We start from the raw sequence: 27,930 nt of genomic DNA, 5'->3' as shown, positions 1-27,930 counted from the left end.
TGGACGGTTTTTCGTGAGTCGGTTGACTTTCGATTCGATGCATCGGCAGTCGCATGGAAGTTACTTACCCCTTCCAGTATTGTTCCACGATCAGAAATTGGAATTCTGCGCTGAATCTTGAAATGCTTACCAAAGGTGCGTTGCACGCGCACGACAGATACGACATAGCGAAAATAGCAGTCCAAAGCTTAAGCACGATATTGCTTCGACTAGTATGTCATGATTACTGACGTGTATATGGGATGAAACTTCGCTCTCCGTACTACTGTTAGACGGCGCCACCGCCGCTTATCCTGATTTTAGCACTCCTGATTTGAAATAGTGAAAACATTATGAAATATCCTGTATCTAACAAGGCATCGCCTTGACTATTTTAAACACACTAGCTCTAATTACTTATGACAACTCTCAGTAAAAATTAGTCCCTGTCTTTCGGTTCTAACTAAGCCTTTCGGTAAAAGAGTTTCTCTTCCTGTAATTTGACTAAATAGGACACATAGTTACGACTAGGAGAAGTGTACAAAAGTTCTCCTTAGCCAGCCTAAAAACAAATTAATTAATTAATTTCTTCGTAATGAATTTTTTGGTGTTCTAGTCCAGGTGATATACGGAATACAATGCTACTCCGTAAACAGAGGTTGTGGCTTTGACTACTCCTATCGCAAGCACTGTTCTGCAGTGCCAGTCTGCTATCGGTATATGAATCTACAAGTACATGACTACTCCGCGTATCACTTTTCAGTGTTTGGCAAAGAGTTTATAGAACCACTTTCTGACTATATTTCAACTGTTCTACAATCGGAAAGCACGCTGGGAAAATAAACACCTCAATATTTCCGTGTGAGTTACGATGATCGCCGGCCGAAGTGGCCGTGCGGTTAAAGGCGCTGCAGTCTGGAACCGCAAGACCGCTACGGTCGCAGGTTCGAATCCTGCCTCGGGCATGGATGTTTGTGATGTTAGTTAGGTTTAACTAGTTCTAAGTTCTAGGGGACTAATAACCTCAGCAGTTGAGTCCCATAGTGCTCAGAGCCATTTGAACCATTTTTTTACGATGATCAGTTCTCTCTATGCAAATTAGCGCCAGTAAAATATCTTAACACACTGAGGAAAAAGTTAACGATTGAAATTTTGCGCAAAGATCTCGCCGCAACGGAAAAATTCTTCGTTTTTACGACTGCCATTCCAAATGGCTCATCATATCGGTGACACTCTCCTATTTCGCAATAATTCTTTCAACTGTTTTTGATGTCCAAAGAAAAACAATAATTTTATACATATCTCGTGGAAACGTTCTAATAAGAAAAAGATAAACCACTCCAGCAAATAAACACTGTATTATGACTACACCCAAAAGACGTTTGAGTTCAGTTATTGGTCTAAAAAAAAAAATTAAGCAAAGTGAATGAGGAGGACAATGATATAGAGAAGGAGACGTCTAAGCCGTAAGGATTCGATGTACGCGGGGCCGCGTAAAATATCTAAATAGTGGCATTAACCGAGAACCTTGTTTCGAAACTCAAAACGTTTGTGAAATATTAAGGATCAAAATAGAATTCAGTGGCGGTGAGTTTGTCGCTGTTTTCTACTTCGTTTCGTTTGAAAGAGCTTGAAGTGAGAACTTAAAACCACAACCGGGTGAAATATTTTGCACTTTATTTTAAGGAGGGTGCGCGAGCTGTACAAGCGAGTTAGTGCAATACAGGAAGAGGTCACCGCGGGGTCAAGGGAAATTTACGCTCTGACCTCAGCGCAGTCGCAGGGAGCGGGGGGCTTTATCCTCGGGATCAGTGGCTTTTTCAACCCTCTCTAAACATTGGGCAACTCAATACCACGCATCGCAGCCTCCCTTAATCTTATTTCGCATTTTCCGCGTGCTCCCCTTGCCCGAGCCACGTCTGCTGCCGGCGATGTCCCTCTCACCCCCTCCCCCACATGTGTGTGTGTGTGTGTGTGTTCGTGCGCTGGCAGCAGGGACTGTGTGTGTGTGTGTGTGTGTGTGTGTGTGTGTGTGTGTGTGTGTCTGTGTGTTATGTGAGTCATTTAACCCCCCCACCCCGGGCCCTGCTATGCATACAAACACACATTGGAGGCCATTAGCCCACCCGCAGGATTGCATAGTGAAATTGCTGCTCTCGCTTTACGCAAATGGGGCCTGGCAGGGGTGAGGCGCCGATCAATCTCGCGTCGTCACCTGACTAACACTCTCTCTCCGCAGGCGGCGTGCGCCACACTTCGCAGACTCCTGCCCGCCTCTAGGCTCGACGCCCGGTACTAATTGCGGCGCACTATGTGCGGCATCAGAGTACCAAGGGCGTAACTTACAATGAGAAGATTCTACCAAACATAAAAAATATTCCCCTGGCACGATACGAATTATTACCGTTTCTGTGCTATTGTTGTTGAAGAAAGCCTAGTAAAATTATTTCTGCACTTTGTTTCAAGAAGAGCGGGCGAGTGGCACCAGAGTGTTCGAAACTGCTATAAGTAACGTTAAGAAACAAAGTTATAAAAATAAATTATGAATCTCTGTGCTCTTGATTTTAACGACTGTAAATTTTTCAGTTTCAACAATATTACCTAGCACTTTTATCTGTAGCAGATGTGTCTGAGCTCCATGGCTATTATCAAATTGAAGATTTCTCAGGGAATCCGCAGTGGACGGAAGATATTTACAGCGCTCGTCCACAACGTTTTGAATACTGCCACGTGCGTATTAAAGAATGCCGACCGGCGTGGCCAAGCGGTTCTAGGCGCTTCCGTCTGGTACTGCGCGACCGCTACGGTCGCAAGTTCGAATCCTGCCTCGGGCATCGATGTGTGTGATGTCCTTAGGTTAGTTAGATTCAAGTATTTCTAAGTTCTAGGGGACTGATGACCTCAGATGTTAAGTCCCATAGTGCTCAGAGCCATTTGAACCATTTCGTATTAAAGAATAGCAGTATTTACATTGTTGCTTCACAAATCACGGTGTTTCATTTAGTTGCGGCTTGCAGTGCGAAAACAGGTTGTGTAATAAAGACACAAATACTTTTTACTCACAGCCAGTCATGAAACTTAACATTAATTCAATAACGCCGGCCGCGTTGGTCTAGCGGTTCTAGGCGCTCAGTCCGGAACCGCGCGACTGCTACGGTCGCAGGTTCGAATCCTGCCTCGGGCATGGATGTGTGTGATGTCCTTAGGTTAGTTAGGTTTAAGTAGTTCTAAGTTCTAGGGGACTGATGACCACAGATGTTAAGTCCCATAGTGCTCAGAGCCATTTGAACCATTTTTTCAATAACGACTGACACTCCTTGGATGCCACATGAAGCGCTTATTTCGCTCATCTAAGTCGTTAAATTATGGCAGTACATGTCATGAGAGAGTAGACTACTCGTGTTTAGAAAATTACAGTGCACAGAAAAAAAATGTTCAAAGCAAACATAAAAGGAACATGTGGGCTGAACATATTTTCTGCCGGAACAGGCAGAGAATTTAGATATATTGATATGTGGTGTGAAACATTGTAATAGTTATTGAAGAAACATTAGTAATATATTGCCCTCATTTTTTCAAATATATTTTATGTGAAGAGTTTACACTGACTAGTGGGAGTTTTCCAGACACTCGCCAAGGGATCGTAAGGATTAGTGCGCTGCATCTTTGATATTCGGACTCTTTGCGCAAGGGTCGTAGTTCTGGAAACGGCTTCAGAAATCGAGAATATAGTCCTTTCCCTGTGACGTCCTTTGTTCCAGTCGAGTGTACTGAAAGACGTGAAGTATACACACCAGAGCTCAAGTATTTCTTTCGAACGGATGGATCTGTTACGTCTCAGTTACGCTCCGTCAGTGTACGTGTGGAAATACGTTAACGAATTCAAAGAAGACCAGCGCCTTTCGTTTCAGCTCCATTTAGTAGGCATGAGCGTCACAGGGGTAAATAACCAGCTTAAATGCAGACGCTGCAAGAGAGATGTGTTTCCCAAAGAATTATTAAGTAGTTCCCAGAAATGGACTCGCCCTAAATTCTGAAAAAAAAAGCACTACATTCAGTTCTGGAGAACAAGTAGAGCCATACCAGCAGTTGATATAGCAGAAGAGCAGGAGTCAGTAAGTAGGGTAGAATGGTCTTAATTTTTAGTATGCAGATCGATTAAAACTTGAACTGGAACAAACATATTACTTAACTTCTGAAACACTTTAGCCTCAACTACTTTTGCTCTTCGTAAAACTGCTAATCTTAGAAACAAACGTATCAGCCTCCTGACATATTTTGCATATTTCCACTCAATAATGTCTTACGGGATAATATTCTGGTTTAACTCATCACATATAAAAAAGGTATTCATTTGCACAAAAGCGAGTAGTAAGAATATTAAGTGGTGTTCACTCACTGACGTCCCGTAGGTACCCGTTCAATGAACTAGACATTTTAACTGCCCCTTACATTACACATATTCGTTAATGTAATTCGTCATAAATAATTGAACACAGTTCCAAAAGAATAGTGATGTCCATACCTACAACACTAGAGGGAGAAATGACCTTTATAAACCATTGTTAATGGTGCCAGTGGCTGAGAAAGGAGTTCAAAATGCAGCAACAAAAATTCTGGATCATTTGCCCAACAACGTAAAATGTCTGACAAGTAGCGAAGCAAGTTTTTAAACTAAAAATTACGTCTTTTGGGCAACTTCTTCTATGCCGATGACGAATTTCTTCTTGAAAACGATAGCGTTAAAAAAAGTGTAGCTGCATGAGCAGAACTAAAAATAATAATGTGTTCGTTGATGCTAACACTGTCATCTACACATACCTGTAAACTGACTCATTCCACATCATTTCGATAAAGGAATCGTTCAAATGATCTACGGAACATGTAACGAACCCACGGTGTGGTTTACTGTTCCGATATCGTACGTTGTTAGAAGACTCAACAAATATATTGCTTCCTCCTGCTTAGATCTCGTCAAAAGGCCGCGAAGATAAAATTAGGGGAATTCGAGCCCACACGAAGATTTGCTAGCAGTAGTTGTTCCCGGGAACTACTCACGATAGGAACATGAAATGGGGGAAGTGACAGTGGTACACGAAATACCCTCCGCCACACACGGCAAGGTAGCTTGTGGAGTATACATGTAAATGTGGAGACACTTCCACTGTGGAGTATAGAGTGTAGATACACTTCCTCTTCGTGCGCCACGGTGTTCCAATCATTTTATTAAAACACGAATCGATTCCACTCAGCCTCGGATTCTGAAGGAGCAGAATACACAGTTACCTTCCTGTTTTGAAGCTTATTACTTCAAATAGACAGTTGGAGCTAATATGTATCAGGTCAGTGTAAAGAGAATTAACACGTCTCTTTGTTTATCCAGAACAACTCCAGTAAAGGAAAAAAAAAATGAAGAGATGCACGTAGAATCATTGCACACGTCATCTGAATGTAAACAACAGTCTGCGTTAAAAAGTCATCTATGCTTCACCTGACGAGGAGAATGGAGGTGGTTCTCGAAACGGTGAAATCCAATTGACTCTCGACCGTACTAAAGTACCGAGAGCTTTTTTTTCCTTTTTCACAGGCGGAATCATTGTTTGGGCGCTGTCGTAGCTTAGCAGGAGTCGTTTGCCTGCCAGACTTCTACACAGCGCCGCAGTGGCATCGGGGGCGCAGACAGCGCAATCGCGATGAGTTGCGCTCCGACTCGGCACGCACCGGCGACAATAGATTTAGAAGACTGATTTCCATTCGGCGCTGCCATTGATTGGACGCGTCCTGCGCGCGCGGTAGCTCCGCTAAGTAATTGGGCTGACAGAAATCTGATTATGCAGATGGCCGGCTGGAGATGGGAACGGCCGCGGCTCGCGTTTTTCGAGTGATTCCGCGGCCGCTCTTTTTATTGCGCCGTGTATCGACGGCGCCAAATTGGGCCGGCCTGCGGTGTTTGTCCGCTATCAGGTCGCGTTACGGCCGCTCCCTAATTCTGAGTGTTAATGCCGCTTTTGCCAGTGCTGGTGACGTTTTATTCCCTGCTCTTACCTGCCATACTGCTTGTTGGTACCTGCACGCATTGCATGTACGATCAGTAGGTTTACTAGCTATTTAGGAATACAGAATTTCCTCTCCTTAAAATTATTAATTTTTCCAACTGCTATCATGTCTGCACTACCCCTCCTCGAAGCTACTGACCGTTAGTTCTTCATTTTAGTGTGTAACGGCTTATCGCAGAGCCAAGTTGGTAAATCGTAGTAGTGAAACCAGCTGGTTTCAGTGATTTAAGAGAGAATCATCCCAATATTTTATTTATTTCTTGATTTATTTACCAGATTTAATTAGACTACACAACTAGTCTCTTTAACAGTTTGCTTGAATTTTCTCATTTTGAGGAGACCAAGGGAACGATCTGTTTCACTTGCTAAATACGTTCAACAGCCTTGATCACATGAATGGTTCTTCATTTAAGGCAACCGGTTTCGATAGACTCTGCTGTCATCTTCATTTGATAGAAAATCATTTTGTTATGAAATGTGTCCATTTTACGTTGAAATCATACTATCACGTGGAAAAAATCAACGTATTATAAAAGGTTTGTTGAATCCACATGACAACGTGGCGTGAGGTCCAAAGTAAAATGAACATGTTTCATAACAAAAATATTTTTAAGACCTGAAGATGACAGCAAAGTGCCGGCCGTGGTGGCCGAGCGGTTCTAGACGCTCAGTCCGGAACCGCGCAACTGCTGCGGTCGCAGGTTCGAATCCTGCCTCGGGCATGGATGTGTGTGTTGTCCTTAGGTTAGTTAGGTTTAAGTAATTCTGAGTTCTAGGGGACTGATGACCACAGATGTTAAGTGCCATAGCGCTCAGAGCCATTTGAACCATTTGACAGCAAAGTCTGTTGAAACCGGTTGTCTTAAAGAAACATTTATGAGGTCTAGGCTGTTGAATGTTTTTAGTCTTTAACAATTATTGAAGCTGTACAACATAAAACCAGCCAAAATTGCAAATTTCACTTTTTTTTATTCACTCGATGACTAATTTCGGACCGGGACCTATTTTCAAATCGTCGTAACAGATAGCCAAATTGGTATTCCTGAAAATATAAAAACCGTGTCAAAAATTTGCAAACGAACAGTTACAGCGCATATAGATAACTTTATGGTGTTGCTGACCTACAATTATTCCAGTATGCTGTAAGTTCGTAATTACTGAAGCAGTAAACGTAATATACGACAGTGGTAATATACCTGGTCCTGATGCCCACTAGTCGGCGTTCCACCTTCAATGGTGGGCGGTAGGGGCATTCAAAACGTTTTCATTATGTGTTCATTAAATCTTGACGCTAAGTGTTTGGTACATAATTATTTTTACAAACTTTAACTCTCTGTAGTTCTGATTGGTAAATTTTATGAAGTTACTTCACTAGTTTATAAATCACTATAACTGTGGGACTTGGGGTGGTTAGAAAATCTTATTATTTACAGAGACACAAGGTATAATATATATAAAAATGGAACTGCGTAGGCTTCCGCGGTCAGGGACAGATGACATAAAGGTTTCCTGAGTATCGTACCGTGTCATAACATAAAAATTGTACTGGAGGTGGCAACGTTTCTGCCACGGTATCAGTGACCTTCTTCTGGGGCTAGTACCAAAGGAAAGCACTGTAACCATGGTCGTAGCGTTGCTACCCTCAGTACAGTTTTTTAGAGACTCTATACCCAGGAAACTTTGACTTCAGTATTAAAATGGATGAATACTGAACACTAAAGTATGGGAAGACCGAATATGTTAAAATATGGCGTTGCATAAACAGTGAGGAACAGTGAACTGCTTTTACACACTTTTAAATGCTGTGATATTCTGGAATAGTCTCAGGTCGTTTATAAATTTATGAAACAATGTTTGTCACCAAACAAATAGTAAATGTAAGCTTCGTAAATGGCGTAAAAGTACAATTATTCTTATCCTTTCCTGTACGTTTTACATGTCGGAACTGCAGTACTGTGATCGGATACTTGAGAAACCTCTTCGTGGCAATATAGATCTTTCTTGCCTGTCAAACATATGAGAGTAGCTCGGGTAACAGGCCCGTCATAGGCACATAATACTTATGATCGTAGTACTACGTTCCCTGGGATTAGACAACCGAGCGAGGTGGCGCAGTGGTTAGACACTGGACTCGCATTCGGGAGGACGACGGTTCAATCCCGCGTCCGGCCATCCTGATTTAGGTTTTCCGTGATTTCCCTAAATCGCTCCAGGCAAATGCCGGGATGGTTTCTTTCAAAGGGCACGGCCGACTTCCTTCCCCGTCCTTCCCTAATCCGATGAGACCGATGACCTCGCTGTCTGGTCTCCTTCCCCGAAACAACCAACCAACCTGGGATTAGACACACAAAACCTCACCTTTCGTGAAGTGACAGGTCGAAATAAGAGTAAAACCTTCCTTCTGCTTGTCGTGATTGTGCTTCCAGGCTTTTCCTTAAGCCGTTCACTTCATCGTACTTTCGTATCGCGAAAAATGGTTCAAATGGCTCTGAGCACTATGGGACTCAACTTCTGAAGTCATCAGTTCCATAGAACTTAGAACTACTTAAACCTAACTAACCTAAGGACATCACACACATCCATGCCCGAGGCAGGATTCGAACCTGCGACCGTAGTGGTCGCTCGGTTCCAGACTGTAGCGCCTAGAACCGCACGACCACCCTTCGTATCGCATCCTGTAGCACACTGGTCCCAACGCCCAGATGCGCATCTCTAATATCTACAATTGCTCTCCTCTTTCGTGGAGATGTATTATTAATCGTATAATATTGCACACATTAGGCAAAAAATTTATGCAAACGGTGGTGTTAGCAGTCGTTCCTCTAATAAAATCAGCACATCACATTCTTATTTTCTTCATTGGAGCAGTTGGAAGCATTTTGTCGGCGCTCTGCCCTTTTATCCAAGCAGCCGTCGTGGGCTGAAGTACCTTTTTGATGAGGAAATTATTGAACCAGTATAGTTACTTTTTATTATCCCTTGTAACTCAACTTACAGTTAGTTGTAACGTTCTGGTAATCACGACTCAGCTCATTCAGCTACATTTTCCTGCGGCTTAGAGACCTCCCACACGTAAAATGAAAATGATTTCGCTATTGCGTGGGAGAACCTCGCACAGAACTCGTGTAAATCGCTTTAGAAAGGGTAACGCACCGCTGTAGTACCAGTTCCCTGCTCCCAAATCTTTTTCTTTCGGGTAGGACGACATACTGTTCGCTTAGGGTACGGCAATTTAGACGTCGTCCCACGCGACACGTCTGTTTTGAATAAGCGATGCGTCGCTGACAAGGGGCCGCGAGTTAAGGCGAGGGACCCGTGGCCGCTGCCCGCCGCCGGTACATTTGTCGTGTATTTGTACCCGGCGTCCAGGGACGCTCGGGCGCGCGGCGCGGCCGCGCCCGGCCGACAGAATAAAAGGTCTCACTCGCCGGCGCCGCCATTCAGATCATGTTCCACGAGGAAACCGCGAACGCGCCGAGAAATACAAATATTTTATTCATACGCCCGTCGCAGGAGATAGCCGGCGGGCTGGCCCCGGCTCGGTATTATGCAGTACGGCGGATAGCAGCGACCGGGAGGTAATTCAACGGCAGCCGCCGAGGCGACCGGACCGGCCGACTCCGACCCACTCCCCTCCCGTGTTCCCACGTTGATTTGTCCCTCTCGGCGGGTGTAGCAAGGGAAGAAAAGCGACGGGGGGCAAAAGGAACAACCGCGGCCGGAGGGGGGTATCTCCGTCCCGCATGAATAAAAAATGTGAGCGGCCGGCCGAGAGGCTAAGTAAGAATGTTATCTGGCCGCGTCCCGGACACAACTCATTTGTGGAATTTGTAATTGTGGCGGCCGGCAGGTGCTCCTCCGCTGCCCGCTGCGATCGCAGGACAAAGGGCCGAGGGCCTTCCAGTGCGACGAGGCCCTGCTTCCCAGCGCGACAAAGAATGTCTCGCAGTACCCAGAGCTGCGAACCTCGGCCGCGGAGGTTCAGAGTCCACTAATAGCACCACCGGTAAGTCGTCCGGAGTACGACCCCAGCGTGTAAGCTGCAAATACGCGTGTGGACACCTCTAATGCTGCATTAAACGCAGGGTAAACAATTCAGTTGCCACTTATTCGGTCATTTACTCGTTCGTTCTTCAAACAGCACTGGCCTTACGTCAAGATAGCATAGATAAAATACGGCGAGGGAAAAATTAACTAAAAACTGTACAGGAAGCAGACAGGAGGTATAAGAATCGAAGGATGCGAAACGGAAGCAGTAGCTGAGAAGGGAGTAAGACTGTGTTGTAACCGCTCGCCGGGGGAGAAATTTGGAAAGGAAATTAAAGTTTAGGAAGAGGAAACAAAAATTTTTAGTTTTCCCGATGGCACTGTAATTCTGTAAGGGGACAGCAAGAGACTTGGAAGTGCCTTTGAACGGAATAGATAGTGTCTCGAAAACCGGTTAAAAGATGAATATCGACTAGAGAAAAATTTGTGTTGTGAAATGTTGTTGAATAAAATCAGGTGATACTGGCAAAAAGCGTAGGAAATGAGACATTAATGGGTTTTGTTATTTGGGCAGGAAAATAATTAACAATCGACGAAGTAGAGAGAATATGAAACGCAGAATGCAATAGCAAGGAAAATGTTTAGGAATGGAGAAAGTTGTCAACATCAAACATAATTTTTAAATGTTAGAAATTCTTTTCTGACAGTATTTGTAAGGAGCATAGCCTCGTACGGAAGTCAAACGTGGAAGATCAATAGCGCAGAGAAAAAGAGAATAGAAACATTTGAAACGTCGCGCCACAGAAGTATGCTGAAGATTAAATTGATAGGTCGATCAACTGCTGAGGGCGTACTGAACTGGCGAAAAAAAAAAATATGGCACACCTTAACTAAAAGAAGTGATTGGCTGACAAGACGCATCTCGAGGGATCAGTTTTGTAAGGGAAGCAAGCGTGAGGGCTACAAACTGCAGACAGCATGGGTTGAATATAGTTTTAACTGGATGTAGGCTGTAGCAGTTAACGGAGAGATGGAGTCCTGCACGGAACGGACTAGCGCAGCGAGCCACATTAAACTAGTCTTCGGACTGAAGACTACAACAGCACTTTCAAAACTTCAAGTGTCGTTGTTTAGGACGGAATATGCGGATGGTAACCCACCTCCTAATATCTGCCCAGTAGAGATACCGCAAATAAAACCTGGCAAACAACCGCGCACAGGTGTGCATATGCAGTCATCCTTTCTACGTTCTGTCTCTAATAGGAAGGGGACAAAATTTTAATCCATGGTGCATTTAAAAATGTTTTCTGCCGCATTCGTCGCACTGATTAACGGAGAATAGATGTAGATACCAACTATATAGATTAAATTTTTAACACGTTAGTGGACACATGGTATCACCCACAGGAGGAGGTTAAAGCCTAATTGCTTTCGTTTTAAAGAAAGTACTTGTCCATAGACAAAGGCGTTAGCTCCGTGCATTTTGTCGTTAACTTCTTTCCATACCTTTCTACCTGTATATTCTGGCTGAGACAACTTCCGTTAAGAGTGCTTATTGACAATAAGACTAAAGACGCATTCTGGGTTCGTAATGTTTATCAACGGTATAACGTAACACTTAAAATAAAAAAGGTACATTCTGGCTCTTTCGTAAATTTTATATCTCTCTGAGAAGTCAGTCTAACTGCAGATCGCTTCTCGTATAGGAGAGACTTGATAGATATTAACAAGCAAACGGAAAAATTACGTGCTACTTGGTTAACCAGTCCTATGAAGCGAAGTGTGAGTACAGTAAATTTCTACGAAAAGAGTATAAGCGTGACTGAAGTACCGTAATCCTTTACTGAGGAAAAAATTTATTGAGAAGTCTAAGTCTGTAAAAATCGTTCCCTGAAGGCTATTGATTTCTGTGTTTCTGACTTCATTTAACCCACTTTGAGTAATTTGTCATTGCGGAGAAAGCTATTGATCCACGCCCTTGTGAGGTTTAAGTAACTAAGCAATTCATCGCATAGTCCCTCGAGCATAAATCGAAGTTTTTATTAATTCAGTTCTTCATGCGTCAGCTCCACGTTGTCTCAACGCAGTATTCTCACATAGAGTTGCCGTGTTACGTTTTAGACTGAAATCCCTGTTCCTCTCCGTCTGGATAAAATTATAAAGACGACTTCTTTCTTTCAGTGGAACAAATCGTCCAATATTTTCCGTTATTGCTACATAATTTTCTCTGCATTTCCGTACCAATGGAGGAACCGTTGTTTAACGATAACGTTATTTATTTAGAATGCAGTGTGATGCAGGTTAAAACCACATCACAGAAAATAAGTAGCTACAATTCCACAAACTGTATTTTCTCTGTTACGCTTCTGTCGACCAGTAACGTTAGGTATTATTATTTCGTCACGTTATAATACTTCGACAATGATTTCGAAATACAGTATTGTCATCAAGTTGCTGTCTTTGCTGTTAGACACCGGTGGCAGTTTTAAGCATGTAGTTTATCTCCAATACACGCTTGTTTACTTTTTATTTGTTAAGGTGAACGATCATGGTATTTTATCAAAAGAAGTATTTCGTTGATTGTCACATTCATACTTCAGAAGCGGTTACGTAATCCCCCTCTAAGAACACAAAAATGTAGGTTGAAACATTACTTTTTGTAATTTTAAGATAGAGGCCTAATATATTTAATTACTTCTGCACGTGATTCTTCGTTAGAATGGTACCTACTGGAGGTGTCAAAATAAGGCCTGAGAATAATAAATTTTATCACATCTCCCAGCTGTAAAATTTCATTTACAATTATTTGTTTGGTATTGCGATACTGTAGTGCCTGTGTTGTTATGAATTACCATACAAAGTTCCTTTGGACGTGCATGCGTGTCCGAAGAAACTTTTCACCGTAAATCAGACTAACACAGACAATCAATATCTTACTCATCCGCCGACACTGGGCAAGGGACTTTGAGGTAAAATGTCTCACCTGTATGTCAATATACATAATGAATAAACAAGTACAGGTTGTAGACGCGTGGTTGACGACATGTGGAAGTTTGGATCTGGCCGTATATTGCGCACGGATAGCCAAATTGTAAGGCGACCGCTCGCGATAGGTGGGAAATCTGAGATCGGGTCCCGGTCCAGCACAAATTTTCATTGTCACCATTCCGCTGTCCGTTCTCCATATGCGCAGTTGCGATATCTTCTGATGTTTAGTACTGGGTTCACGAAAATAATTTGAGTTTATATTTAGAGCACAGAAAGAATAACTGCTATGCAACGGTTACATCTTGTGTTGTCTCGAGCTGTGAGCAGCCTTCGACGGTGTGTCTCTCCGGATGGGCGGTTTGTGGGAAAGAAGAGGCCATGCCTGACGGCACGTAGTGACGCGTCGGCCATGAATAGGCGGTCCGCCGGAATACCGAAATCTGTGGCTGCGCTCTTACGTACCGCTATGCATATGCGCCGCTGATGCCATTGGAAAGCATTGTCCTGTCATACAGAAATGCTGGAAGTGCGCCGTAGCTGCGCTTCGTACTCATCGGCTGTCGCAGTCATTCGGTGACGGAGTCGTGCAGCGATGTTGTGGTTGAATGCGAACACGTGTCTCTGTGCAGTGTCAGACCGCTGGCTGCTCAAGTAACATCCAAAGCTTTGAATAGTTTTCTAAGATTTGCACGTCGTATGCTGTGTTTCCAATGAAAACATAATGGCCGACTATATTCGTTTCTTCTCACCCCTTGTTTGATCACTATATTGTTGTCTTCTGGATCATGAAATTCTCGATACCTTTACACTATTTTTCAAACAATAACGAATATACTGGGTGTAACAGAAATGTACGGCACAAACTGCACGACACATTCCTCACGCGTATATGAGGGAAATATACGAACATGGGTCGGTAAACGCTTTGTTTCCATTTTACAACTCATTTTCTCCAACTTCTTAAAGATGGAAATAGAAAAGGACAAAGCGTTGGAATCGTGGGGAGAACATGCACTGTTGATAACTTCTGGTTGCGTTGTGCATCGCCAGTGTTTTGTTTTTACATTTCCCTGTTTCTATGCGACGTACGTCATTGCTTGTGTAAAGGTAACTGTTCCAGCGATAAGTACGACCATTGCATGGACATGGATAACTATGTAGAGTTAATCACAGACTTCTACATCTACATTTATACTCCGCAAGCCACCCAACGGTGTGTGGCGGAGGGCATTTTACGTGCTACTGTCATTACCTCCCTTTGCTGTTCCACTAGCGTATGGTTCGCGGGATGAACGACTGCCGGAAAGCCTCCGTGCGCGCTCGAATCTCTCTAATTTTACATTCGTGATCTCCTCGGGAGGTATAAGTAGGGGGAAGCAATATATTCGGTACCTCATCCAGAAACGCACCATCCAGAAACGCACCCTCTCGAAACCAGGACATCAAGCTACACCGCGATGCAGAGCGCCTCTCTTGAAGAGTCTGCCACTTGAGTTTGCTAAACATCTCCGTAACGCTATCACGCTTACCAAATAACGCTGTGACGAAACGCGCCGCTCTTCTTTGTATATTCTCTATCTCCTCTGTCAACCCGACCTGGCACGGATCCCACACTGATGAGCAATACTCAAGTATAGGTCGAACGAGTGTTTTGTAATCCACCTCCTTTGTTGATGGACTACATTTTCTAAGGACTCTCCCAATGAAACTCAACCTGGCACCCGCCTTACCAACAACTGGCTGGTGCAATGGCGTTAAAAATAAATAAAGTATTCTCAAAGTGTTCCTTCGGAGGAAAAGTTTTGCAACTCCTGGTGTAAGAAACCGCCTGAGTGACTGATGGAAGCCGCGAAAAACATGAATGTTTATTGCCGGTCAGGGTATCCGAAACAGGTCCTCCTGGACGCGGCTGTAGTCGCTCGCCCGTTGTGCCACTTCGCTCGGTGAGTGGGAGAAGACCGCGGCGAGGTGAAATCCTGGAGCCGACGCACAGTTAAAATGAAGCGGAGGACGGCGCCGTACACAAAACGCTGCCAGCCAATTAGAGTGGAATAATCGTGACGAGGACGATTAGCATTAGCGCCGGGACGTTCATTAAGCTCGGCGGCCCGGAGAGTGGGGAGGGGTAGGGGAGGGGGGAGCGTCGCCGGCCAGATAAGAAGAAGGCGTCGGCGTCGGCGTCGCCGTGGGCGCCGGGCGAGCAGATAAGGCGCGCAATTAGCCGCGCGGCGCGGCGGCCAGGGCGCGCTCGGCAGCGCGGCGAGCGGCGCCCCGCCCCGCGGCTCCTGATTGTGATCACACGCCAATCAGGAGCGCGCCCGTTCGCCCGCCCGCCGCCGGACGGCCCCGCAATAATGCCGGCGACCGCCTCCGCCTCGGCCTCCACGAGGTACGCCGCACCTGCCGCGCTGACCGGCGGGAGGGGGCACTTCACCCAGGCTCGAACCCGTGACGGCTCCCTGCACCGTCGCCCTATTTCATTCTCCCTCTGGTCGATTTGTCGTTGTTGCTGTGAATCGGGCGGGCTCAGCACTAGACATCTTAGCTATTACAGCCCATAAGTATTTTCGTTGACGTGTGAACTTCGAAACGAAGTGAAATGTTGAGAATAAGAATGGATTTGCCTCAGACTCCAACTAAATGATCTTCAGTTTCATTATATGATCGTTTTGAAGGCTTCCAGCCCCATCTTCTGAACAGTTCCCAATCCTGGTCAAAGGGGCCCAGAAAAATGTAGACAATGCGATAGTGAATGCTGATGGAAAAAAATGACATACCGTTGCAATTCTTTCACGAGGGGAAGGTTAACTTATGTGTTCAAAGTTGACTCTAGTAACTACCCGTTTCCATTATAGCAAAAATAGAGTGTTAATGTGTTAGGGAAGAACGAACTTGAACAGGGATCACAAAAATTAGGCAAAAATATAATTTGCGCCGCTGCTTTAAGTGTATTTTTCCAGTGCAGTTTCACCTGCAACTTTCGGGACGTGGTAATGCCACGCTTTCCCATTGCTGCCCGCTAACCTCACGCGCCACGTGCGGTCTACATACAGGGGATTAGCAGGGCGCGAGAGTTTTTCGGCGAGCGTTTACGCCGCTGAAGACGAGCCGGGCGACCAGGTACAGCGGACATCAATAATTTATCTGCGCGAAGCAATCACACTAAGGGACTTCAAACGGTAGCGCGGTACAGTTACCAAATATTATGGTTGCGGGCCGGTGTTTGTGGACGGCGCGGCGCTGCGCTGCGCGGCGAGGCGGCCGTATCTCGGCCCGCCGCTGTTTGTTGACTCACATCGCACCGGCCAGCCGGCTGATGAATGCATTAACAGATTATTATTTGTTTGCGCGTGCCGTGTAATGCGCTGCATTTAGCCGGCGGCAGCCGTCACGGCGCGTGTAGCCGCTGTCACGTCACGTCGCCCGGCCTAGCCGCACGGCCGGCGGAGATAGCCGCCGCCTCTATCTGGAGGTACACTCACTCGCTGCTAGCCAACTGTCGGTCAGCCCAGTGCAAATCCTGAGCCTGTCGATCGGCTCTCGTCACACAGGGGCTCAAGACGGCGAAGTCAGAGCGTGGTGATGGCGGTCTCAACTATACACACAGAGCAGGAGTTCCTAAACTTCTTCTTATGCTCAAACCAGCACAAAACACCGCGAAAGGAAAGAAAAATTAGCTCTCAAAACAAGAAGAGACAGTGCAGAAAATTACTTCTGACTATAAATATCTCCACTACACGATACACTAATAAGGTGGTATAATAACAAAGCTGTACGGGCTGTTGACTGACCTGCTCGTATAGTTTAGCGCGCAGCGCTCTAATTTGCGACAAAGAGAGCTGAACCAGAGTTGGATAGAACAGTGGATTAACAAACGCTGCTCTGCTACATCGACCAGCCTGAATTTTTAGATGATTTTCCACGCCTGTTTAGGCAAATGCTAGGCTGCTTCCAAACTTCACCTCAGAAAATATGAAATACACACAGTTAAAATACGATAACATACAGAAAAAGGTTTCACGAGTAAGAGAGAGATGGCGCACCAAGTTCCCTCCAATACGTTAAATGACGACTGTACCGAAAGGAAAGCAATCCAGCCACAAATAAAAATAATTAAAAAATAAAATTTTTGACTATTAATGATGAACTGCAGATCCAATACGACGGAATACAACTATAGGAAGTTAGCAGACGGTGTCTTGATTTATAAATGCATGTTTTCAAACGATTTGTGTCTCATAACAAACTTCTACTTGTGCTGGCGACGCTAACTTAAAAAGGGATGGACAATGATTCGTCGTGTCTGGGACGTTTTTCATTGCAGGAACTTGCGCCCACACGTTTGGTAGGGGTGCATCGGGGTGTATTGGATAGGCAGGCGAAAGAAACTACTAAAAGTGAAATGAGACATTCTTAATTGAAATGTATGTAGGGGATTTCCAGTTTGAGCAAGGATCACCTCCCGAAAAAAGAAAGAAACAAAAAACGAAAAACTGTCGGAACCGGACAACTGAAACTGTTTCATTACAGAAGGAAAGTTAAGAGGCTCTTGCAAAACCTGTTCGGTAACTTAGACAACCAGTATTCCAAGAAGACTGTGCGCAAATCCCTCTGTCTCCGTCGTGTGTCTTTTTTTTTTAAAGATCGTAAGAGTAAGGATGAGAGACATTCTCAAACGCGAATGAAACAGCAGAGAAAATCTCATTTATTGGTAGTAAGTCGCCACCACACTGTACTGTGGCCTGAGACGTATGAATCTGTATAGAGACATCGTGCGAGCTTGCATGGGTGCATGTGCGAGGTGTGTGTGTGTGTGTGTGTGTGTGTGTGTGTGTGTGTGTGTGTGTGTGTGTGTGTGTGTGTGTGCGCAGGGGGGGGGGGGGAGGGGAAGGGTTGGGGGGTTACGATAAAACTAGTGTCATTCTCGAAGTGTCCTAAAGTCACCACAGTACCTGACCATAAGCAAAACGATTAACGGGCAGCCATCGAGTGCTGCCACGAGCAATTCTCAAACATACCTGGCAGTGTCATTACAATTATCTTTGTTCCTTTGAAATCTGTATTTTTATTACAATTATTTTATGTATATTACTGTGTAAGAGAGTCAGGCAGGTAATTATTTCCTTGCCGTGGCATCCGTAATTTCGCAATTAGTTTCCGAACACATAATCGGCACTCATCAGATTTGAACATGTAACTTCTTCGTAAAGCGACTTTGTAGACAGAAACCATTTGCAATTTGAGCAATTCATTCTTATACATTAGTTTCAGTAGCAGTACCTTGTCTGTACAATCCCACACTTGTTTATTATTCACGCCACTTCTCCTCTTAGTGGATTCTGTAACCAGTATAGAAATTTCGGAGATTTCCTAAAACGCATCTAGCTTTAGTAAGCTGGGTTTCTTACCAAAGCAAATGTGCGTCCCATAGCAAGACCGTTAACTTTAAATTTACCGCTTGTGGGTCTTGTGTAGCTGCAATTCAATGTTTTTTTTTGCTTTTTGTTTTTAGTTAAAGAAGAAAAATTTATTTGGACCCAGTGGAGCTTTAAATGTAGTGTATGGTTCTTTATTTTTCCCCGTAATTAAAGGCGAACGATGTACCTTCCTGTGGGTGAGAATATTAAGTTCAGGTATGGGAATTCAGTTTCAGCTATTATGCGGATAGCTATGTATTTTAATACCCAAAAAAGTTCCAGCATATTTGTGCCGTCATCAGCGGGTACTTTTATTCATATCTTATTCTCTAGGATGGTAGGTTCTGTAGGACCTTCATTTGACTTGTTCTACAGCTTTCCATAGTTATTTTCGTGGCACAGATCCTCCTTTGAACGCTCAATTGTCGTATAGAAAAACACATAGAAACGCGATGTTTTCAATGAACTACACTTGCGCTTGACAGCTTAGAATTTCGCAAAACACTGCTGTGTGCGAAGTCCATGTCGATGTCCACAAGACTGATGATGGCACTAATGTGCTGACACATGTTTGGTCACTACGATGGTTAGTTGTTTACATAATAGGCGGACTTGAGTTCCCATGACTTAGTCTGCAAACACGACTATTGTCAGTGCCCCGAGACCAAACAGTGACGGTAAAGAGTAGGGTTTGGAGGGCTTTGTTGACATGTGGGAGAGAGCTAGGCAGACGTGTGCGTTCTGCCCAGGTGTCCGCTCCAGTAGGAACAGGTAGCTTAACCGAGCGCCGACTCCAGCACGAGAGGCTGGGGCCCGGCCGGGTGTTCTGCTGGTTGCTGACGTCGGCCGTGTGTCGGCTCTTGTGCAGGTGACGCGAGCAACGCGAGTATCGGCAGCGGAGAAGGCACGGGCGAGGAGGACGACGACACGAACGGCAAGAAGAACCAGAAGAAGCGCGGCATCTTCCCCAAGGTGGCCACCAACATCCTCAGGGCGTGGCTGTTCCAGCACCTGACGGTCAGTACGCGCGCTTTACTGCGCACCGCCTTAATTGCTTCCCGTGGCGTGGCGTGGGACCGACTCGCCTCTGCTGTGTGCTGTGTGGTCCCCACCTAAATCACACGCGCCGCACTTTACGGCGGGCCCATTAAAAACTCTCAGCCGCCGTCCTATCTCGTCTCCTCGCGAGCGATTTATGTCCTATATAATTTTTATTTAGGCCTGCTAATTCCTTTAAATTTAATTTTACCTCGTTAATATTAGCCACTTGGATAAACGCTGCCCCCACCCTTAATCCACCCTTCGTCTTGAAACGGAGTTAATCTATTTCTCAAGACCACTGTGTCATTCTTTACAGTGGGCCTTTCATTAATTTTTGTTACCAGATGTTAGAAAACAAGAAATACAGCATTTTTTTTGCCCTATCTTGCTCTGACCGACTGAAAAAAGACCCTAACCTACGTCGTTTCTTGTTCAGTAGGAAAAATTATTATGATTTGCAGATGTCTGCGGAGTTCCCTTTCCGTTGAACTGGATATATAAGACAGGTACGACATCTTGTGAACGACGGCATCTCATACCTAAGATATTTTACAAAACTGCAGCAAACTGAGAAACAGAAAACACAGACATTATTATGTAGAACACAGGACAAGATAAAGTCATTAATATTTTTATGGCTTACGGTAAACAGCTGAGACAAGATACTTGAAATAGAGTACTGATTTTATAAATTATTTTTGTGTCGCAAGCCGCGTTAAGTGACTTAAAATCGATGGATTTAGGCCTTAGATTTTTCTACCACGCTAAGTAGTAGTTATTACTCAGCGAATGGTTGACTGCAGTGTCATTAAATATCACTGACACCAGTTCTGTTGTTAATGCTTAGTTCGTCTCATTAAGCAAAGTTTTGACTGAGTGTCGCGTATGCTACTTAATCGTCGCTTTCGCTACATTCAAGCCATACCTGTTTACAGATCTTCAATCTGAGTATTAGAATCAGTAATCTGAGGCTCGAGTGCAACCACATAAGCTCTGTTTAGCAATAATGGGCCGGGAGCCATTTTAAATTTAATGATAAAGATTGGATGGCTGTCCGTTTTGAAAGTGATGGTAACAGACTCTCCATTTTAACCCTATGTGCGATACCTTCTTTTACTCAACTTACGAATTTAGGACAAGAAGAGCCACGTGCCATATTCACACACACATAGGTATGGAGTTTCAAATTATTGTCCCTGTACTGTTGAAATCTGTAGACTGAAACGATCAGAACATCTAGCAAAGAAAAATTTGAATTCTCTATGAAATCATCGAGGTCAGTTTGGGTCATCCACAGATAATGTAAACCAGACAAACCGTCAGCATTCTGTACCCTGACACGTCACAGAGGTTTATGTCTCGTAATTTAGTAACAAAAGGTAAAAAACAGTGTTTGCCTGCCGACAGTGTTTTGTGGATCTTGACAAACGGTTTGGCCTCAGCTTCCAGGAGGTGCGGGCATGTTGATGTGTGTGCCACGGCACGTGAACAGAATAATTACTGTTTGTGATAGGATGCTAGAGATTAGGCTAATCGTTCGTATCAGGCTAATATTTCAAAGGATTTCTCGAATGTTGTGACATACGACCATTTTTCCCACATTGTGCGTTCTAGGTTATTCGTGTTCGTGTAATAAACGAAGCACTAAAACGGAAGTTTGTTACCCAAAACTAACTGTCCTAACTTAACGAATTTCATTTTCTACATAATGGTCCGATCCGGAATACATTCTCGCTGTACGTTAATGTAATTTTTGCACCAAATAGAGACTTACCACTAGTAGATTAGCAAACGACAGGGTAGGGTTGCAATGGGAGGAGTAGTGTGACAATGCCGTTTTGATGGAAATGTTACGAAGCTATTTCATATTTAGGTTCAATTACGATCATTTCAGTTACATACGTATCTACATATACACACATTTTCCACAAGCCACCATACGGTGCTGGCGCGGGATACGTTGTACAACCATTAATCAGTTCCCTTCCCTGTTTCACTCGCAAATAGAAGGAGCGAAACATAACTGTCTACATGCCACCGTACGTGCCCTAATTTCTCTTACCTTACGTTCGTGGTCCTTAGGTGAAATGTACATCGGCAGGAATAGGATCATTCTTCAGTCAGCTTCAAAAGCTGGTTCTCTAAAGTTTCTCAGCTGCGTTCCTCGAAAAGGACGTCGCCTTCCCTCCAGGGATTTCCATTTACGTTCCCGAAGCATCTCCGTAGCACTTGCATGTTGATCGAACCTACCGGTAACAAATCTAACAGCCCGCCTTTGAATTGCTGCGACGTCTTCCTTTAATCCCATCTGGTGGGGATCCCAGACAACGGAGTAGTTTTCAAGAATGGGTCGGAGTAGAGTTGTATGTGCGGTCTCCTTTACAGGTGAGCCACATTTTCCTAAAACTGTACCAATAAACCGAAGTCGACCGTTCATCTTCCCCACTACAATCCTTAAATGTTCGATCCATTTCATATCGCTTTCCAGTGTTTAATCGACCTGGTTATGTCAAGAAGCACACTACTAAAGTTGTATTCAGATATTATAGGAATATTTTCGCTACTCATCTGCATTTTTCTACGTTTAGAAAAACGCTTTTCGTAAGATCATTTGCGTGTATCGAGAATAATAGCGATCCTATCACACTTCCCTGGGACACTCCTAACGATAACATTGTGCCTGACGAACATCCGCCGTCGAGGGCAACATACTGAGTACTATTATTTAAGTACTCTTCGAGCTACTCACATATTTGGGAACCTAATCCGTATCCTTGTACCTACGTTAACAGTCTGCAGTAGAGCACTGTGTCATACGCCTTTTGGAAATCTAGGTTTATGGAATCCGCCTTTTGGAAATGGAAATTATGAAAATGAATTAAAACATTTGCTCTACCCCGTCAAGTTGTTGAACATTTTTTAGTTCATTTTTAAAAATAAATTTGTTATGATTTCAGCTGCACATCGTGAGTGGAAACCAATGTCGAATTTACGATTATGGGGAGACTGTGAAAAAGTGTAACAAGGGAACAGAAGATATTTTAGAAACAGTGCAGCGGCGTTACAGTGGCGTACATAGAACGGATCTTGCTCAAATTAAACGCCCAGTCTCGGACTGGTTTCGAACCTTAACGGCTGGCCACGGCCCTTTAGCCGCACTCCGGAGGCAGCGGGTCGAGCAGATCGGTCCGCCGTCATCTCCGCGAACAGTAAATCGGCCGCCGATAAAAGGCGGAGACAATGAAAACATCTCAGACGAATTGATGGCCGGGATTTGTTTTGACGTGGGCCGCTCGATGCGGCGGCCAGATTACGGCACTCCCATTGATTGCGGGCTCGGGCCCAGCCGAGGCGGAGAGCGGTTCGAATTTATTCGGCGGCCGCGGAGCGCAGAGCCGAGCCGGGCGGGCGGCTCGATTTCGGCGGCGGCCGCCATCCATCTCGGCGAGCGGCGCTCGGGATTACCGGGCCTCGCCTCGCGTCTGCCGCTGCCGCTGCCCGAGGACGGTACACAAGGCCGAAACGCCGGGAACTGCCTCAAGACTCTGCAAACCTCCACGGTTACATACTACCTCGAACTCCTCTACCAAGTACCTTTCTCCTCCCAGGATCTCTTCAGTGCGCAGTATATGCGGACAACACCGCATAGTGGACATCGGACGAGTATCAGATACTTTCCTGGAATACAATTTACGCTCTCCACGTAGTTTTTTTATTCCATCATCTCAATGTGTGAAGTAAAAATTAGAAACTTAAGATTTCGACAGCGAGGTGATTACAACTCTGATAGTGCGACTAATTCTAGAGCATTGCGCCAGAGTATGGAGTCCTTACTAAGCAGGCGTAAAAACAGCCATCTGGCGTTCTGTTAAGATAGTAACTGCTTGGAATAGCTGCGGGAGGAGAGACTACGTAGTTCTCGTAAAACTATTATGGGTAAATGTAGAGAATCTGTATTCTAAGAGGGTGCCAGCGGCCTTGTAGCAGTGGTAACACCTTTTCCCGTCAGATCACAGAAGTTAAGCACTGTCGGGCTTGGCTAGTACTTGGATGGGTCTGCCGAGCGCTGTTGGCAAGCGGAGTGCGCTAAGGCCTTGAGAGGCCAATTGTGGAGCTACTTGATTGAGAAGTAGCGGCTCCGGTCACTAAAACTGACAACGCCCTGGTGAGTGTTGTGCTGACCACATGCCCCTCCATATTCGCATCCAGTGACGCCTATCGTCTGAGGATGACACGGCGGTCGGTGTGTACCTTTGTGCCTTTCGATGCCTGTTCGGATGTAGTATTCGAAAAAGACTGTGCCACTGTTACAGTGCCATCATTTATATCTCAAGTACGGCATGAGAATGAGTGAGATTATGACACATACACAATGTGCAAATGAAATGGTAATTTAAATCGATAATATTGGCATGATGTATCCTCCGCATTGTATATACACCAACTTGCAGAGTATACTGTACATGCAGAGTGTACTGCACATGTAGGTCGAGTCAAGAAAAAGATGTACGAATCAGCTGTGTCCTTTGTAGAGGATCGATCTTGGCATCCCTTAATCGGTTTAGGAAGACGTAAATAAATTATTAGTATTTCGTGCGTATGTTGACCGCGATTGTAAATGTTTCAGGACCACCAAAATTGAATGCTAATTCAACAAAAAACAAGACGAAATATAACTGACCACTTGTTTCAATCGCGCGTCGTCAATAATAAAACATCCAAAACGTTATATTTTGTCATTGATGACATAGTACATTTTGTTACGCTTTGATGAGCTGTACGAACCAAACTAAAAGGGGTTGAATCAACGAGATATCTTTATGATTATGACGCTTTTTAAATCCAACTTACAATCGTCAGACGGAGATTGGAATCTCTTTCGTCTTACATGGGAGTTCAGTAGCTTACCCAATAAGTCTCACAATTGATCTCGAATGATACGTAGAAATGCTCTATAATCCACGGATTTGTTTACGAAAGTAATAATACGCACAGGTAGGTCTTGCGAATTTACAAGCAGCAAGGGAAAATTGTAAGAAAGAGTAACAGTGCTACAAAAAAATAAATTACAAAAACAAAACCAAAAAATAAGCACGTGGAGACAAAGAGTGACAAACGACCAAAAAATTGCATAGTATATCGAATTTAAATGGATAATACATTCTGGTGGACGAGACTTCTTGGCACGTGGAAACACAATCATTCAGTCAATATTTGCAAGGTTAAAGTCAAGTGAAGCGTAGAATTGTTCTGTAGTTTGTTTATCTTCATGTAATACAATTGACTGAAGGAAATAGTGAACACCATCTTTCACTTTGTGCTGTGGTGAGATGTGTTTGAGGTTAGTGAAAATAAGCTTCTCGAAGATGATTTAATTTCGTTGGTGAAAGAATTATTGTCCTGCTGAAAGAAATCTGTAGGAAAAGATGGGAGGAAATGAATATGAGCGAAATTATTCTGGCTATAAAAATATCAGTGCAAAAAACAAGAAGCATCCAGCACTGAATAGTGTGGAATATAGCGTTAGCTGGAAGTTAAATTTTTGTGCAAAAACTCGTGATGTACAATGTTCCAGAAAAGACGAACGTGTTAGAGTCAAGTCAAATTTGGTCAAATTTTCTGAAAAATCAATTATGGAGAAAATTCAAATGGCTCTGAGCACTATGCGTCTCAACTTCTGAGGTCATCAGTCGCATAGAACTTAGAACTACTTAAACCTAACTAACCTAAGGACATCACACACATCCATGCCCGAGGCAGGATTCGAACCTGCGACCGTAGCGGTCGTTCAGCTCCAGACTGTAGCGCCTAGAACCGCACGGCCACTCCGGCCGGCAATTATGGAGACAATTAGCGTAAATAATTTCAGGAGCTTGACTTCTTGCAAATAATTTTATAGTAAGTAGACAGAGGGTGGCTTATAACATACAGCACTGCAATTTGTCAGGAAAAGAGCGCTATCAATGCATTTGGAGCGGCTTACTATGGCGAATTAAGACACTGTGTGGAAGATACTCTACTGAATGTTCTTAAATTTGCTGCATTAATTGTTTTTGATTGTGTTGTGCCTGAAACAACCGACATTAGGGAAAAAGTGTATGTATTCAACACGATACAAATTCAATGGTGGAAAATTTCGATTATTACATTCCGAAGATCAGATTTTTGAAGCATATAACGTACTACTTGCAGCCATGTATTTTTTTCCGAATGAACACAATGTGAGAAGCGTTCAGTTGTTGTTTCTAGACTTATACTCATGACCATTTGCTTGAAGTGAATGCTTTCCTTTTAAGCAAATTGTCTTATGCTGTAAATATCGTTGAAACTTAAGTCGAGCTAAATACTCTGTCCGTAACATTTTCGGTGAATTCTTTTAACTCTTCCGGTAGTAGCTAAACCGATTTACCTGCGACTATAGATATACTTTTCGTAAGTGTACAGCGTACTGTGTTGAGTGGGATTACCCCTGCTGTTATTTCCGCAACAGTAGATCAGCAACCCGCTCTAGAAGCGCCTCTGAACGTATGGATTTTATTCTTCCCGTTCGGACGGTAGCGACAGGCTTCCTGCCCCCCTTGCCAGTTTTTTATTCGATTATTTAATGAAATTTAATGTAGCAACGAATAAATCCGTCTGTTTTAAATAATGTTTGCGCGAGGACTTTAATCTTGTCAGACGAAAAGTCTGCATCCATCGGAATTTTACTTGCAAATAACGCGCGTCGACTTTGTCCGAACGAATAAATAGTGCGACGTGTTTTGAGATATGTAATACGGATTTTATAATGTAGTCCGTCCCCGGGAAGCGGGGGCTTATTCCGTCGGATTAAGCGATGAATCTCGAGTGACAGCACTTCGGATAAACGAGATAAAAATATTTGATTCCATAAATCAGGCGGATGAAATGCATTGTTCTGTGTTTCTTTTTCATCCTTGCCTAACTCTTCTCCGCCTATTTCGTTTCCAAATCGCTACGGATTTCTGTTTCGTTTCCTTATCTACTTAAGGGAATGGGTTTAACAAATTGTATAAAGCACGAGCCACTACGTGACTGTAATATACAAGTATAAAAACTGCTGGACACTCGGGGAAAATCGGAAATTGTTTGCGTTTCGGGAACGACGTCAGAATAAAGGAATAAGACAGTATAAGAACAGAATGAAGAAACTGTTGCGGTAATTTTTCATTTGTCTTCAAAATTATAGTTATCATATTTATGACGAAGTATAAAAAAAGAAGAATGCGCACGCGCTCTAGAAAAATGAACAAATGATGTTCTTTGAAATACCATATGTTTTAACTAATAAGTGAGTTCATGATACGAAGCGCTCATTGAAGCACTTTAAGGACCTCGGAGTATCACACTCTGGGTCCGCACCTCGTGGTCGTGCGGTAGCGTTCTCGCTTTCCGCGCCCGGGTTCCCGGGTTCGATTCCCGGCGGGGTCAGGGATTTTCTCTGCCTCGTGATGACTGGGTGTTGTGTGATGTCCTTAGGTTAGTTAGGTTTAAGTAGTTCTAAGTTCTAGCGGACTGATGACGATAGATGTTAAGTCCCATAGTGCTCAGAGCCATTTGAACCATCACACTCTGGAAGACAGAAGAACAGTACTAAAATTCTTAAGGGAAAACTACCTATAAGGTCAACACAGAAATGAAGCATGCCAAAAGAAACAAATTTCTCCTCTGTGCATGGATTCCTAAAAAAAATATTTCAAGCACCTGGTTCCAACGGAAACTGCTTTCAGATTACGCTGAAACGTGTAACTGTAACGTTCGACCAAAGATCTTATATTCCATTTTAAGTAAAAGTACTTCTTCAGACGGCAAACCTCCGACCGAAATGGTCAACACAGACTGCGTTTTCCGTTCAGCTTTGACCTTCACATGGCCCTTATTTGACTAGACAATAACTCCAATAAATTATTTCATCATGTTATAATTTGAGAAATTAATGATGTAATATAAAGACTTTACTGAGTATTTTCTGATGAACACAGAATTTATGTTAGTTATTCAGCGTAATGTACTTCAGTACTGTTTGAGGTACGAAAACAAAGTTTCCGACAAATGAAAATACGCAATGTGGTCGCTATCATGTCGAAAGTAGACGTTATGAGAACCATCACTGTAGTATAATTTTTCTGCTTTGAAAGAGCAACCTGCTACAGATACGGTCTAAAAGGGTTTATTTAAATCAAACCATTAAATGTTTCGGATTTCTTGCGCATCCAACTTCATATAGTTCTTACAGACTTCTGTTGCTCAGCAGAAGAGCAAGAAAGTCTTTGAGAGCCATCTTGAAACAGATTTGTAACAAATCGGGTATTGGCAATGAATTGGTTTAAATAAACGTTTAATCCATGTTTGTGACTGGTTTCTGTTTCAAACTATGAGACTTACACGTAATATGGTACTTACTCTTGCGCTTGATTGAAACTAATAACCCTTTCGCTATCGAG

General features: G+C 43.8%; 1 protein-coding gene across 5 annotated transcripts in view; it reads left to right on the top strand.

Moving 5' to 3' along the window:
- Positions 1-27,930, top strand: part of LOC124613880 (homeobox protein homothorax) — a 998,899-nt gene that overhangs the window by 715,890 nt on the left and 255,079 nt on the right. For all 5 annotated transcript variants that reach the window (XM_047142615.1, XM_047142617.1, XM_047142614.1 and 2 more), the window contains one exon: positions 19,296-19,444. In XM_047142615.1, coding sequence (XP_046998571.1) covers positions 19,296-19,444 — 149 coding nt within the window. The remainder of the gene's footprint in view (positions 1-19,295; positions 19,445-27,930) is intronic.

Source organism: Schistocerca americana, chromosome 4, assembly GCF_021461395.2.
Source record: "Schistocerca americana isolate TAMUIC-IGC-003095 chromosome 4, iqSchAmer2.1, whole genome shotgun sequence".
NCBI lineage: Eukaryota > Metazoa > Arthropoda > Insecta > Orthoptera > Acrididae > Schistocerca > Schistocerca americana.
This window is presented reverse-complemented; position numbering and strand designations above follow the sequence as displayed.